Source organism: Chrysochloris asiatica, unplaced genomic scaffold, assembly GCF_000296735.1.
Source record: "Chrysochloris asiatica unplaced genomic scaffold, ChrAsi1.0 scaffold00013, whole genome shotgun sequence".
Lineage (NCBI taxonomy): Eukaryota > Metazoa > Chordata > Mammalia > Afrosoricida > Chrysochloridae > Chrysochloris > Chrysochloris asiatica.
Window position 1 is genome coordinate 17,582,626 of NW_006408531.1, and position 15,593 is coordinate 17,598,218.

General features: G+C 38.8%; 1 protein-coding gene and 1 pseudogene across 1 annotated transcript in view; one reads left to right on the top strand and one right to left on the bottom strand.

Annotated features, from left to right (window-relative positions):
- Nucleotides 1–1,448, bottom strand: part of LOC102818187 — an 11,775-nt pseudogene extending 10,327 nt beyond the window's left edge.
- LOC102820569 (serine/threonine-protein kinase Sgk1-like) overlaps nt 1–15,593 on the top strand; it is a 211,846-nt gene that overhangs the window by 145,661 nt on the left and 50,592 nt on the right. The window contains exon 3 of the mRNA XM_006834645.1: nt 13,513–13,588. Coding sequence (XP_006834708.1) covers nt 13,513–13,588 — 76 coding nt within the window. The remainder of the gene's footprint in view (nt 1–13,512; nt 13,589–15,593) is intronic.

Sequence of the window (15,593 nt, forward strand, 5' to 3'; positions counted from 1 at the left end):
TCCCTCTTGAAAGCTTGTAAGCCAGTCACTTCTTGCCTTTGTAGGCCCCCCACCCACCCCATTTTGGGTAGCCAATGTCCAAGTTGGCCATCCCTGTCTACTCTTTGTGTGGAGGGGTTGGAAATGATTCTTGCTGTAAGGACTTGTTCCCTCTTTTGAGCTACTGCATCCATAGGTGTAGGTCAAGTTCATCTAATTGTATCAGATTACTCTTTTTTTCCTCTTCTTGTTGAGCTCTGATTATTTCCTGTATCTTTTGTTGAATAAGGATATTGACCTGCTATTTTAGTCCTTTCTACCTATGAAATACTGTGGTTCTGCAATACATGAACTTTGACTAACATTCTTTGAGTCCTACCAAATCTATATGTAGTCAATAAACGTATATCAGTTTCCTTCTCTAAGCCAGGCACAATCTACAAACACCATGTCAAAAATAATTAGTATCTGTGTGGCACTGTAGGTTAATGTGCTAGACTGAAAAGTTGGTTTGAACTGCAAGGTTGCTGGTTCAAGCTCACCGACCGCTCCTTGGAAACCCTATGCAGGGTTTCTGTGAGTCAGAATTGACTCAACAGCACTCAGCAACAACAACGATACATTTACTACATTAAGATTTTAGCTAGATATCTTGTCCTTGTGTAGACTTCAATTAAGGGTTGAAACTCAAATGCTTGCAAGTACAAGCTGGAAAGTTAAATCAGTGAAGTTAAATGTGTGTGGGGACCTGGCTCCAGCGAGCACAGCTTCAATTTAAAGCATCCACATAAAACAAAACCCATGGCCATCTAGTCTGTTCCAGCTCCCAGAGACCCTGTAGACTAGAGAACTGCCCATAGCTTACAAGGCTGTAACGTTTACAGAAGAACTCTATCACATCTTTCCCTCATGAAGTGGTTGGGGTGTTGGAGCCACTGACCTTTTGGTAAGCAGTTGAATGCTTTAACCACTGTGCCACCAGAGTACCTTAAATGTTGAAAAGCTGTGTCTTAGTCAAGTCAGATCTGTGTGCTTATTTTGTTTGTGTTTCAACATGCAAAGGCACATGTCTGATATTGAGTCTAGTGGTGTTATCTTAAAATGTATATGAAGAACCAAGACCAGTTGTCCTCAAGTCTAATACAACTCATGGTGATCCCATGTGTGACAGAGTAGAACTGTGCTCCATATGGTTCCATTGATTTTTCAGAAGTAAATAATCAGGGCTTTCTTCTAAGGTACTTCTGAGTCTTCGTCTTTGGGTTAGTAGCCAAGAACATTAACCATTCGTACCAACCAAGGGATCCTTGATAAGAAGAAGGACTCCCCCATAGTATCTAAAGGGGCTACATATTTTTCTTCATATCATCCGGTTTGTTACCACCTTAGCTCTCATCTGAATAGGTACCATTAGAAAATAATTTCCATGAGAACAGGTCCATGTCCATCTGGTTCAGATTTCTGTCCATGGCTCCTAGTACTATCCCTACTATGCAGTAAATTAGCCACAAATATTAACTGAATAAAATGAAGAACAATATTAAGTTTTTAAGTGATGAAAAACTTGAGTTTCAGGAAACTAGCATCAGGACTCAGTGGACATCTTAAAATGTTAACAGACTAGATCGAAATTAGTCACTAACTAAAACAAGCTATACTACCTCTAGTCCCCAGTTTTTTCATCCATAAAGTAAAGGGGTGGTCAAAAACGATCCCTTTGAATGAGTCTTCCTCCAATCCTGATGCCATGGTTTTCTTCATAGAACCCAGTTTCTCAGATTATTTGCTCAGCATACAGGTTGAATAAGTATGGTGAAAGAATACAACCCTGTCGCACACCTTTGTTAATTTTAAACCATTCAGTGTTCCCATGTTCTGTTCGAACAACTGCCTCTTGGTCCAGGTACAGATTCCTCGTGAGCAATTAAATGTTCCAGAATACTCATACTTCACAATGGTGTTCATAGTTTGGCATGATTCACACAATCAAAAGCCTTTGCATAGTCAATAGAGCACAGGTAAACATCTTTCTGATATTCTCTGCTTTCAGCCAAGATCCATCAGACATCAGAAATGAGGTATCACTGAATTATACATGTAAAAATCATTTCACTGGTGTATATTTTGTCGTATATACTTTCCACAACAAGAAAAGAAATTATAAAGCTAAAAATAAATAAATAAATACATAAAATCCCTTTTAGTTCTTCAAATCTCTGATTGTTTCTGCTATACTTGCTGTTGTTGGTCCTGATTCATAGCAACCCTGTATAAGATTTCCAAGGAGCAGCTGGTAGGTTTGAACTGCAGATCTCATGGTTAGCTGTGTAGTGCTTATCCTATAGCACCGCACCACGACTTCTGAACTACATTACTGGTGTAAAGTGTAGAAAACATCTGATTTCAGACAGGCTTGACCTAGATATCTTCACTTAAATACACCAGGGTTTGAAATGCAAGTGCTTTTTGGATTAAACAAGAAATATCAGTAAGTGAAACAGCTAGCTGCTTAAGACAGGTTATCATCACAGGAGTTACACTGAAAAATATCAGGCTGACAAGGATGCAAATGAAATAAACTCACAAAAGAAGCACAGCTGTTTAGTTGTTTAGAATCTGTCTTTCAGATGTCAAGAATAGCTTTTATATTCCATGTTATATGGATTAAATGAATGTTAACCAACTGAATGAGGATAAATCATTAGCTCTTGGAGACTAGAATGATAAGACTCTTGGTCTCTGACTCTGCAGTGATCTCTTGACCAGACTCCTGATATCCTTGTCCAAACTGCCATCTTTATGAGGGTGGAAGTTGGTGATACTAGATAAACTGTAGACATGTGAGTTACATTGAGTGAGTGTAGGCACATTCTCCAGCCCAACTGCCATCACTCCTCCCTCACCCTCTGTCACAGTGAAGTAAGGGTTGGAGTCAAGGGGCAGAGGCAGGAGAAGCCCACCTACCTCCCTGCCACTGTGTAAGTGAAGACTCACCACTCTGTTTCCAATCATTTCTCCCATAAACCTCTATTCTCAAGAATTTGTTTAACCAAGTACTGCCCAAATATATTGTTAAGTTCTGCTCCCATACCTTTATACTATTTCATCCACCTTGAACTCCAATTCATTTGTTGTTGCCAGTATGTTAAAAGCCTGTTTAAGTTCTACCGCCTCCTTAAACTTTGCTGGACAACTTAGCCTCCATTCTTGTTTCCTCCATTAAACGCTACTCAACTTCTAGAGGTACGCCATTTTGGGTTTCATATCTGTTTTGTAGATGTCTTTGTCTTGTTCCCCAATCCAAATGGAAAATCTAGAGACCAACAAGTTTTCTTTGTGTTCTTATAACCAGCAGAGTAATATTTATATTGAAGCAAATTCTCAATAAATACTTGTTGACTGTAACAAACCCATCAAGAAGAAATGCCGGAATAAGACTTTTCTTCCTCATGGTTACAAAGGAAATGAACAAACAAATCTATTGTTGTTGAGTCAGTTCTGAGGCATGGCAAGCCCATGAGTAGAACTGTACTACACAGAACTTTCTAGGCTATGACTTTGCAGAAGCAGTTTGCCATGACAATTTTCTGAGCAGCTTCTGGGTGGATTTGAGCTTCCATTAGCAGTCGAGTGCCATTTGTGCCACTTGAGGACTCTGGATACAAAGAACTGAACTCAAAGTTAGGTTTTACAGGATGGCATTCTATCCTGAGATACTGATCTTTTCCAAAGTATCTCTAAAGCAACTTAAGAGACAGAATTTAATTTCCTTAGATATAAAGTAGTTCTACTTCTTTTTGAATATCATTTAGCATGAAGTGGGACTTAATAAGGTAGAGGCATTTGAGAATTTCTGTTGTATTTTAGAAAGAGTTAAGGACTTTCATACCCACAGCTAAAGTGGTTTATGGAAAGTCACATATAATAAATAAATTAATAAGTAAAAAAGAAATCAAAGAGAAGCTACCTTTTTTTTTTTTTTCTATATCATTATCACGGATTTTTAGATTCTTCATATACCTGTGTATGTGTTTATTTATTGTGGACCAATATGCTTTAAATCAGGGTACGACAAAATGGAGCCAGATAATCATACTATTTCCTTTCTAACAATCCTTAATATTATTCCTCCTTGCCATTAATTGAAGGCTTGTTGTAGACTTAAGACTTTGGCTCATTTCTCACATTAGCATAACTGTAAATGGTTTCTAAATTCAATCTCCAGAGCCTGTCAAAAATTTCTAAACATTTGACATCTCCCTAAATGTGATATTCGGATAAACCCCATCTTCTAGTATTCAAATCAAAGCCTGTAATGGCAATTCTAGTTTTCAAAACTATAGGGATTATGTACCCAGCAATTATCTTGGTACAATCCTTTTCTTTCCACTCGTGCACTTCAACACTTTCAGTTCTATCACGGAAAGGCATTTTCTCTCTCTTCCATCATAGGGTTTTTTGGAAAGAAGACAAAAGACAATACTAGTTCTACTTCAAACATAATTTTCTTAAGATGCCTCTCCCAAAATAAAATATAAGGATTAAAATAAGTAAGGATAAATTCCATTGATATTGTGGAGTTTATCATTTTAAAGGATGTCTTTTTAAATCATCAGATCCAAATTGTTCTCTCTGCAAAAGACTGTAAAGTGTTTCCCTCTGGTTTTCACAATGTACATACTCTGTGGACTAAATCAACATTAATGACCTTCAGGAAACTTCTAAAAATTTAATTGTTAGCTATAATAATGGCCTGATGAGGATAAAAAAATGTCATTGTTAGAAATACACTCTTTATTTCTTAGATGAAATTCTAGACATTTTCTTGTTGTTAGGTGCCGTGAAGTCGGTTCCAGCTCATAGCAACCCTGTGCACAACAGAAAAGAACAGTGTACTTATCTGTACACTTCTAGTTACTTTTAAGCCCATTGCTGCTGCCACTGTGGCAGTCCATCTCGTTGGGGGGTCTTCCTTTCTTCCACTCACCCTCTATCTTACCAAGAATCATGGCCTTCTCGAGGGATTGGTCCTGCCTAACAAAAGCCCAAAGTATGAGATTAAAAAAAGTCTTGCCATCCTGGCTTCTAAGGAACATTCCAACTTAACTTCTTCTAACACAAATTTGTTTGTTCTTCTGGTAGCCCATGGTACTTTCAATATTCTTCTCCAATACCATAACTCAAATACATCAATTCTTCTATGGTCTTCCTTATTCAATACCCAACTTTCACATACTATGAGGATATTTAAAATACCGTGGCTTGTGTCAGTTGTACCTTGGTCCTCAAACTGACATCTTCACTCTTGAACATTTTAAAGAGGTTTTGTGCAGCATTTGCTTAATGCAATATGTCATTGATGTCTTGGCTCTTGCTTCCTTGAGTGTTGGTTGTGGAACCAAGCAAAATGATGTCTTTAACAACTTTGGTCTTTCCTCTATTCATCACAATGCTATTTATTGGTCCTTTGGTGAGGAATTTTGTTTTCTTTACATTGAGGTGCAATACATACTGAAGACTGTGGTCTTTGATCTTCATTGTTGTTGTTAAGTGCCATCGAGTTGGGTCCGACCCATAGCGACCCTGTACAGGGTTTCCGAGGATGTAAGTCTTTACGGGAGTAGAAAGCCTCATCTTTCTCCCGCGGAGCGGCTGGTAGTTTTGAACCTCTGACCTTAGTAAAATACTTACATTAGTAAGTATTTTATGTCCTCTGCTTCCAACAAGCAAGGTTGTGTAATCTGCATACTGCAGGTTGTTAATGAAACCAATTCCTCCAAGTGGTTAATTCTTCCAATCTTCTTCATATAATCCAGCTTCTTGGATTACTTGCTCAGTATACAGATTGAATAAATATGGTGAAAAAATACAACCCTGGTACACACCTTTCCTGATTTTAAATCATTCAGGATCCTCTTGTTCTGTTTGGCCCCTGGCCTCATGGTTTATGTACAGGTTCCTCATGAGTGCAATTCTTCTCAAAGTTATCCATAGTTTGTTATGAGCCACACAGTCTAAAGGATTTAAAAGTCAATAAAGCACATGTGAACATTTTTCTGGTATTCTCTGCTTTCAGTCAAGATCCATCTGACATCAGAAATGATATCCCTAGTTCCATGACTTCTGAATCCAGCTTGAATTATTGGCAGTTCCCTGTCAATGTAGTGTTGCAGTCATTTTTAAATTCTCTTCAGCAAAATTTTACTTGCTTTTAATATTAATGGTATTTCTCAGTAGTTTCTGCATTCTATTGGGCCACCTCTCTTTAGAATGGACTCAAATATGGTTATCTTCCAGTTAGTTCGCAAGGTAGCTGTCGTCCCAATTTCTTGGCATAGATGAGTGTGTACCTCCAGGGCTGCATCAGTTTATTGAAAGGTTTCCATTTGTACTCTGTCAATTCCCGGAGCCTTGCTTTTCACCAGTTCCTTCACTACAGCCTGAACTTCTTCCTTCAGTACCATTGGTTCTTGATCATATGCTATTCCTTGAAATGACTGAACATAGACCATTTCTTTTTGGTACAGAAACTGTGTGTACCTTCCATCTTCTTTCAGTGCTTTCTGCAGTCATTCAATATTTTGTCCATAGAATCCTTCAATATAGTAAGTTGAGGCTTGAATATTCTTCTTCAGTTCTTTCAGCTTGAGAAATGCTGAGGGTATTCTTTCCTTTTGGTTCTCGAACTCCAGGTTTTGTACCTTTAATTATAATAGTTGACTCTGTCTTCTCGAGATACCCTTTGAAAATTTCTGTTTTTACCTCCTCATTTCTTCCACTTGGTTTAGCATCTCTAAGATGATGGAGAGTAAGTTTCAGAGTCTCTTCTGACATCCATTTTATCTTTTTCTTCATTCATGTCTTTTTAATTATCTTTTGATTTCTTCTTGTGAGATGTTTTTGGTGTCCTCCTACAACTCTTTTGATCTTCAGCCATTAGTGTCTAATGCATCAAATCTATTCTAGAGATGCTCTCAAGGGGATGTTATCTTAGGCCGGGTTTTCTAGGGAAGCAAAACCAGTGAAACATACACACACACAGAGGGAGAGGTTTATTATCAAGGAAATAGTGTACAGTTACAGAGTCCCAGGTCCCCAACAGAAGAGAGCAAGACAGAGCCTTACTGAGCATCTATTATATTGGGAGCAGACCACACCCCCAAGAAAACATCCTTTTAATTGATTGACTGCTCATAGCCAATCATCACAGAGGTAACTATGTCTGTATTAGGTTTCATCACCATGGGAGTAAGCACATCCCGACTACTAAATGTCTGGGAATCCTGGCCTAGTCAAGTTGACACAGAACTTATACCATTACAGATATATTTAAGTTCATATTTGGGTTTTCATGGACTTGTTTTAATTTTCTTCAGCTTCAGCATGAACTTACATGAATCACTGATGGTCTGTCCCACAGTCTGCCCTGATTGTGGTTTTGGCTGGTGATATGGAATTTTTCCACTCTCCCTTCCAACAGACGTAGTCAATTTGATTTCTGTGTATTCCATCTGGTGAGATCCATGTGTGTAGTCATTTTTTATGTTGTTTTAAAAAGATATTTGCAATGAATAAGGTATTGGCCTTGTAAAATTCTATTGTGTAATCTTTAGTGTTGATTCAATCACCAAGGTCCTGTTTTCCAACTACTGATCCTTCTTCCTCTTTGTTTCCAACCTTTGTTTTCAATTACCAGTGATTATCAATATTTCTTAATTGCATGTTGATCAATTTCAGACTGAAGAAGTTGGTAGAATTCAGTTTCATCATCACTGGCTTTAGTGGTTGGTGTGTAAATTTGAATAATTGTGTATTAACTGGTCTTTCTTATAGGCATATGGATATTATCCTATCACAGACAGCATTTTACTTCAAGATAGACCTTGAAATATTCTTTTTGACAATGAATGCTATGCTACTCCTCTTGAATTTGTTGTTCCCAGTACAGTAAACCATATGATTGTCAGATTCAAAATAGCCAATATCAGTCCACTTTAGCTCAATAATGGCTAAAACATGGACATTTATCCATTCCATAATTTCATTTTGAACAGTTTCCAGTTATCCTATATTCATATTGCTACATTCCATATTCTGATTAATATTGGATGTTTTCAGATTTATATGGTATTATATACAATTATAAGGAGCTCTGGTAGCGTAGTGGTTACGAATCAGGCTGCGAACCTTAAGGTCAGCGGTTCGAAACTACCAGCCGCTCCGCGGGAGAAAGATGAGGCTTTCTACTCCCGTAAGGATTTACACCCTCGGAAACCCTGTACAGGGTCGCTATGGGTCGGAACCGACTCAACGGCACTTAACAACAACAACATATACAATTATATGAAATTAATAAAAAGAAACTTATCTATAGATGCAATGTCATAATATCTGGTATTAGCTTTAAGATATTCTAGCCAAAAAGTTGTTGTTGTTGTTGCTAGGTGCCAACAAGTCAGTGCCAACCCGTAGGGCCTTATGCACAGCAGAATGAAAAAATGCCTGATCCTGGGCCAACCTCACTACTTTTGCCACGCTTGAGTCCATCAATGCTGCCACTTGGACAATCCATCTCATTGGGGTCTTTCTCTTTTTCTCTGACCCTCCACCTTACCAAACATGATACTCTTCTCCAGTGACTGGACCCTCCTAATAATATGTCCGAAGTGTGAGAGACGAAGTTTGGCCATCTTGGCCTCCAAGGAGCACTCTGGCTGCACTTCTTCCTGAACGTGTCTACTACTGGTTTTTTTGGCAGCCCATGGCACTTTCAATACTCTCTTCCAACACCATAACTCAGAAGCATGAATTCTTCTAGGGTCTTCCTTATTCACTGTCCAGCTTTCGCATGCATATGAGGTTATTGAAAATACCATGGCTTGGGTCAGGTACACCTTAGTCCTCAAGCTGGCATCTTTGCTCTTCAACACTTTCAAAAGGTCTTGTACAGCAGATTTGCCTATTGCAATACATCGTCTAATTTCTTGACTGCTGCTTCCGTGAGTGTTGATAGGTGATCCAACAAGAATGAAGTCCTTGACAACTTCAATCTTTTCTCCATTGATAAGAATGTTGTTTGTTTGTCCAGTGGTGAGGATTTTTGTTTTCTTGACATTGAGATGTAATCTATACCAAAGGCTGTGCTCTTTGATCTTCATCAGTAAATGTTTTAAGTCCTCTTCACTTTCAGCAAGCAAGGTTGTATCATCTGCATATCGTAGGTTATTAATGCGTCTTCCTCCAATCCTGATGCCATGTTTCTCTTCATAGACTTCACCTTCTCGGATTATTTGCTCAACATACAGGTTGAATAAGTATGGTGAAAGAATACAACCTTGTCACACACGTTTCTTAATTTTAAACCATTCAGTGTTCCCGTGTTCTGTTCGAACAACTGCCTCTTGGTCCAGGTACAGATTCCTCATGAGCACAATTAAGTGTTCTGGAATATTCATACTTCGCAATGTTGTTCATAGATTGTCATGATCCACACAATCGAAAACCTTTGCATAGTTAATAAAGCACAGGGAAACATCTTTCTGATATTCTCTGCTTTCAGCCAAGATCCGTCGGAAATCTAATGATAACCCTTCCTTCCATGGTCTCTTCTGAATCTGGCTTGAACCTCTGGAAGTTCTCTATCAATGTATGCTTGCAGTCGTTTCTGTATTACCTTAATAAAACTTTACTTACATGGGATATCAAAGAGATTGTCCGATGATTTCTGTTTTCTGCTGGGTCAGCTCTCTTTTGAATGGGCACAAATATGGATCTCTTCCAATCAGTCAGCCAGATATTTGTCTTCCAAATTTCTTGGCAGAGATGAGTGCATGCCTCCTGTGCCGCCTCACTTTCTTGAAAGATTTTAATTTTGATTCTATCAATTCTTGGTGCCTTTTTCTTTGCCAATTCCTTCAGTGCACCTTGTACTTCACCCTTCTGTATCATTGGCTCTTGATCAAATGCTACCTCTTGAAACAGTTGAACATTAATCATTTCCTTTTGGTACAGTGACTCTGTGTATTCCTTCTATCTTCTCTTGATGCTTTCTACATCATTCAGTAATTTGCCCAGATAATCTTTCAATAACGAAAATTGAGGCTTGAATTTTTTCTTCAGTTCCCCCAGCTTGAAATTTGTTGAGCGTGTTCCTCCTTTTTGATTTTCTGATTTCAGATCTTTGCACATTTTGTTGTGATATTTGGCTTTATCTTCTCAAACTGATCTTTGAAATTTTCTGTTCAGCTCTTGGACCTCCCCATTTCTTCCATTTGTTTTAGCGTCTCTATGCTGGAGAGCAAGTTTCAGTGTCTCTTCTGACATCCATTTTGACCGTTTCCTTCTTTCTTGTCTTCTTAATGACTTTTTGCTTTCTTCATGTATGATGTTCTTTATGTCACCCCACAACTCTTCTGGTCTTCAGTCGTTAGTGTTTAATGAATCAAATCTGTTCTTCAGATGATCTCTAAATTCAGGTGGGATATATTCAAGGTCATATTTTGGCTCTTGTGGACTTGTTTTCATTTTCTTCAGCTTCAGTTTGAATTTGTGTATGAGTAATTGATGGTCTGTTCCACAGTCTGCCCCTAGCCTTGTTTTCACTGATGATGTGGAGCTTTTCCATCTTCTCTTTCCGTAGATGTAGTCAATTTGATTTCTATGCATTCCAACTGGTGAGGTCCATGTGTTTAGTCGTCTCTTATGCAATCTAAAGAAGGTATTTGAAATGAACAAATCATTTATTTTGCAGTATTCTATCATGCATTCTTCAGCATCATTTCTGTCACCAAGGCCAACCTTTGCATTTCAATCACCAGTAATGATCAATACATCTTGAGTGCATGTTTTATCAGTTCCAGATTGGGTTGGTAGAATTTTTCTAGTTCATCCTCACTGAGGGCATGTTAACTGAAATAAAAATATCAAAGTGTTGGTAATTGCTGAAGTAGGAAGGAAGGCACATAGGAATTTCTCATTCTATTTTATTTACTTTTGTATATGCTTGAAATTTTCTATAAGAAAATGTTTAAAAATTCAGTAATGCTATTCTTTTTTTGTCACTTCCCAATCATATCCCCAAGGTCTGCATCCTATTGGAAAAATTCTCCTAAAGTCTTATCCCTGTGAAAAAGAAAATATTTAAAAAACCCTTTGTGAATTCTGTCAGAATGCAAAGCCTGAAGTGCTAATCACATCTTCAGTTTCCATCTTTCTGCAGTAAACACAGAGGTGTCCCTTGAAAACTTGTCAATATTGACAGCTGAAAATGAATTTTCTCACTTCTGTGAATTACCTAAAGCTTCATGAGTTAGTTGCTTATAAACTGTTGTAGTATATTTATTTATTAATGGAATTATATAAATGTGAGTTTAAAATATACTGTATGAGCTTAGCAAATCATTTCCTTTGAATACATTGGTTCTTCAGAAACTTGAAGAATTGTATATTATACTTGTAATGATAACAATACAAAAAGCATGAAGTAATTTTTGATGACCCTGAATTTAATGTAGAAAACTTTTTCAACAAACAGTGGTAAAGAATCATTCATAAGCAAATGAGATTTGGAAGAATGACATTTGTTTGACACTTTGACATTTCAATGGCAAATGCCATAAGGACACAGGGTAATTAGATCTTAATGTAGAAAGAAGGCTCAGGCATGAAGATTTCCCCAGATGGGAATATAATTATAAAAATCAATTAGAACTTTGGGGAATAAAAAGTATAAAAAGTGTTTGAGTAGCAGAGCATATTTTACTTTCAAAGCCTGTTAGATTTATACTCACTGCCACTGCCATTGAGTCAATTCCAGCACATAGTGAACCTATGGGATAGAGTAGGATTTCTGAAGCTGTCAATCTTAAAGGAGCAGACCACTTCATCTTTCTCCAACGGAGCAGCTGGTGGGCTCATATTCGGATGTCTTTGTGGATAGCAGCCTGATGTTGAACTGCTTTACCAGCATTCCTTTGTTAGCATTATAGAACCTTGGAAACATTTTAGTTACATCTGGAAACTGCTAGCAGTTCTAAGAGCGCTCCTTCAAAACCAATTTATTTCAGTGACTATTATCTGGAACTCCTATGGGATTTGTTCCCATCCAGAGAGTATGTCTTCTAGAACAGAGTGACAGTGGTAAAAAGATTTAAAACCATTTCATAAGGAACAGTGAAAAGAAAGACCAGTTAAATGGAGATAGAAATCTCAGAGGAGACAAAATAGCTTCTTTTAAATATTTGAGGGATTACTCTATAAAAGGAAGAGTAGATCTGGTGTATGTCAAGATAGAGTTAGAAGCAGTAAGAAAAGATTCAAGGATCCAGATTTCTGTTCAATTTACGAAGAACTTACTAACATTTGGAGGAGTACTTCAGTGACATAAGTAGCTCATTAGAAGGAATTCATACCGAGGTTGCTTGGACAAATCCAAGAGATGTTATGCAATGCTGCTCATATGTGGACCACAGTCCACGGTGCTGTGGAATTTTAAATACCAACAAGGTCACCCATAGTGGACAGGTTTCAACTGCGCTTCCTGACAAAGACAGACGAGGAAGAAGTAGAGATGGTCTACTTCCAAATATTTAATCACTGAAAACCTCATGAATAGCTGTTGAACACTGTCAGATAGCACCAGATAGCATGTTCTTTAATATTAGTCAACAAGAAGAGAAGAAGCTGAACTAAACAATGACATTCTTGAGTATTATGATTATCATTGCAATGGAAACAATATATTCATCAAGAGACTGTCACAGTAACCTAAGATAACACTACAGAATATTTCTAAATGGAAAGTTCTTGATACAGTATGAATACTCCCCTGAGAATATATTTGAAAGCCACAAATCACAGTAATAAAAAATGCCTCCCTCAGAATGGGTCACTGCTGCTTCCTGAAATGTGTTGTATGAAGTCAACTCATTGGATTACATAGCCAGAGCCTCTAAATTGAATAACTCATATGTGTTTTCTACATGAATGTGCTACTATTTAAGAACATAAGGATGCTATTATGATTATAAAACAATGGTTCATTTTAATTTCTAGTCTGTTAAAAAGTTAATATGCATCATTAATATGCATCTCCTCAAACAATAGACACTGCAGGTATCATTTCTGCTAGGCAGAGACCCAAAACACTTTTATGTAGTGAGCATCTTAAGGTTCACCCAAGACCTTTACCTCCAGCTGTGCAGCCTGCACGTGGCAGAAAGCACAGGACATGGAAGCTAGTGGGAGCTGAACTCCAGACCTCATGTGCTTACCCAGCCATGAGTTCTGGCAACAAATTTTATCAGGCCTAGAGTGACCAAACACTCTGGTTTTCTCAGAACTGAAGAGTCTCTCAGGATATGGAACTTTCAGTGCTATGATGATTAGCACAGTGGTGAAAAGGGAGAATGGTTGGCCACCTTATTCAGTGCACAGACCTACTCTATGTGCAAACACTTGTGTGAGAATCCCTCCTGAAGAATTATCACTGTACAGCTGTCTTCACATCACTTCTTTTCTCTGTATTTTTTTAAGGTGAAAGAGCCATGTAATCAAGCTAATATCCTGACCAAGCCCGATCCAAGAACCTTCTGGACTAATGATGGCTCAGGTATGATTGGAAAAATGTACTCCGCTATGATGTGTAGGATGATGCATCCTGTAGTTTATTGTTGTTGTTGTTACTAAATACTATCAAGTCCTTAAAAACAAAAACAAAAGGGCAAGGGTTAGACGAATAATTTTGTTTGTTTATACTTAGTTCAACACTTGAATATATGTAAAAATGGCTTCAGGGTCATCTGATCTTCCCTTACTTCACAAGGAGAAACAGAGAATCACCATCCACATCAGTCCAAGACTGATTCCTGTGAGATGGAGCTCAGACATATCTCTTCTCTCTAACCTTTTTACCAATTCTGATAACAGCTGTCCCGCCCATGACGCTCTCTAATTCTCTACTGGGTGTGATCCCTCATTGCAATGGCCACACAGATCTCAGAGACAATAGTCACAATTATGGATCTACTAGGGAATCACCAGGTTACAATTCAGGATCAGGAACAATTCAGATTCTTCTGAAAAGACAACCATTAGGCCATGTCCACAGGCAAGCCTCTTCCTTAGTCCCTGGGCCCCTTGGGCTGGCCTCTGCCCTGCTCGGGCATGTATTACAAAGCTGTTAACTCCCCAGTATGTGTACTAAAGCATCCCACCTGCCAGGAGGTCTCTTGCACAAAGGCACTTGGCCCTCTTGCTCTGTGGATTGACAAGCCTACTGTGATTGCTTTGTTCATGGGCAGGGACGCCCACTGCATGGTTTCTTGCTGGTCTCCAGGTTTGGTTGCTGTTTTTATCTGCCACTGTTTATCTCCATATCATGCCATCTCCATGTTCCATATCTCTGTGTTTCTGTGTCTAGAAGAGGTTCTTGCAGGTATTCCCGGTTCAAATCCTTCTTCTAGAATTTGGGCAGGTCCTCCCTTTTCCTCTTAGATGGCTCATTTGAAGCCTAATGGGATGGCAAACACTACCAATCCCCTCAATAAGTTTCCATCCGCCTTATTTGCTTGGTTCAACCCCCACAAGTTACCACTCATCTGGCATTTTGTCGTACTGTGGTGGCTAGCTTGTTGCTATGATTCTGAAAGCTATGTCACTGGAATTTTAAATACCAACAAGGTCACCCGTAGTGGGCAGGTTTCAACTGCCCTTCCTGACGAAGACAAACGAGGAAGAAGTAGAGATGGTCTACTTCTGAATATTCAATCACTGAAAACTTCATGAATAGCTGTTGAACACTGTCAGATAGCACCAGAATATTGAATATTGAAACATGAAGCACACCAGAATATTGTCAGATACAGTGTTGGAAGATGAGCCCCTCAAGTTGTTGCTGTTGTTGTCAGGTGCCATCGAGTTGGAACCAACTCATAGCGACGCCATGCACAGCAGAACGAAACAATGTCCAATCCTGGGCCAACCTCACTACCGCTGCCACACTTGAGCCCATCAATGCTACCACCTGGCCAATCCATCTCGTTGGGGGTCTTCCTCTTTTTCTCTGACCCTCTATCTTACCAAGCATGATATCCTTCTCCAGTGACTGGTCCCTCCTGACAATATGGCCAAAGTATTAGATACGAAGTTTAGCCATCCTGGCCTCAAAGGAGCACTCTGGCTGCACGTCTTCCAAAACAGATCTATTGGTTCTTTTGGCAGTCCATGGTACTTTTAGTATTCTCCTCCAACACCACAATTCAAAAGCATCAATTCTTCTATCATCTTCCTTATACACTGCCCAGCTTTCGCATCCACATGAGGTTATTGAAAATACCATGGCTTGGGTCAGGCGCACCTTAGTCCTCAAGCTGACATCTTTGCTCTTGTTGTTGTTGTTGTTGTTGTTAAGTGCCGTTGAGTCGGTTTCGACCCATAGCGACCCTGAATAGGGTTTCCGAGGCTGTAAATCTTTACGGGAGCAGATCGCCTCATCTTTCTCCCGCGGAGCAGCTGGTAGTTTCGAACTGCTGACCTTCCAGTTCGCAGCCCGATTCGTAACCCCTACGCTACCAGAGCTCCTTGCTCTACAACACTTTAAAAAGTTCCTGTGCAGC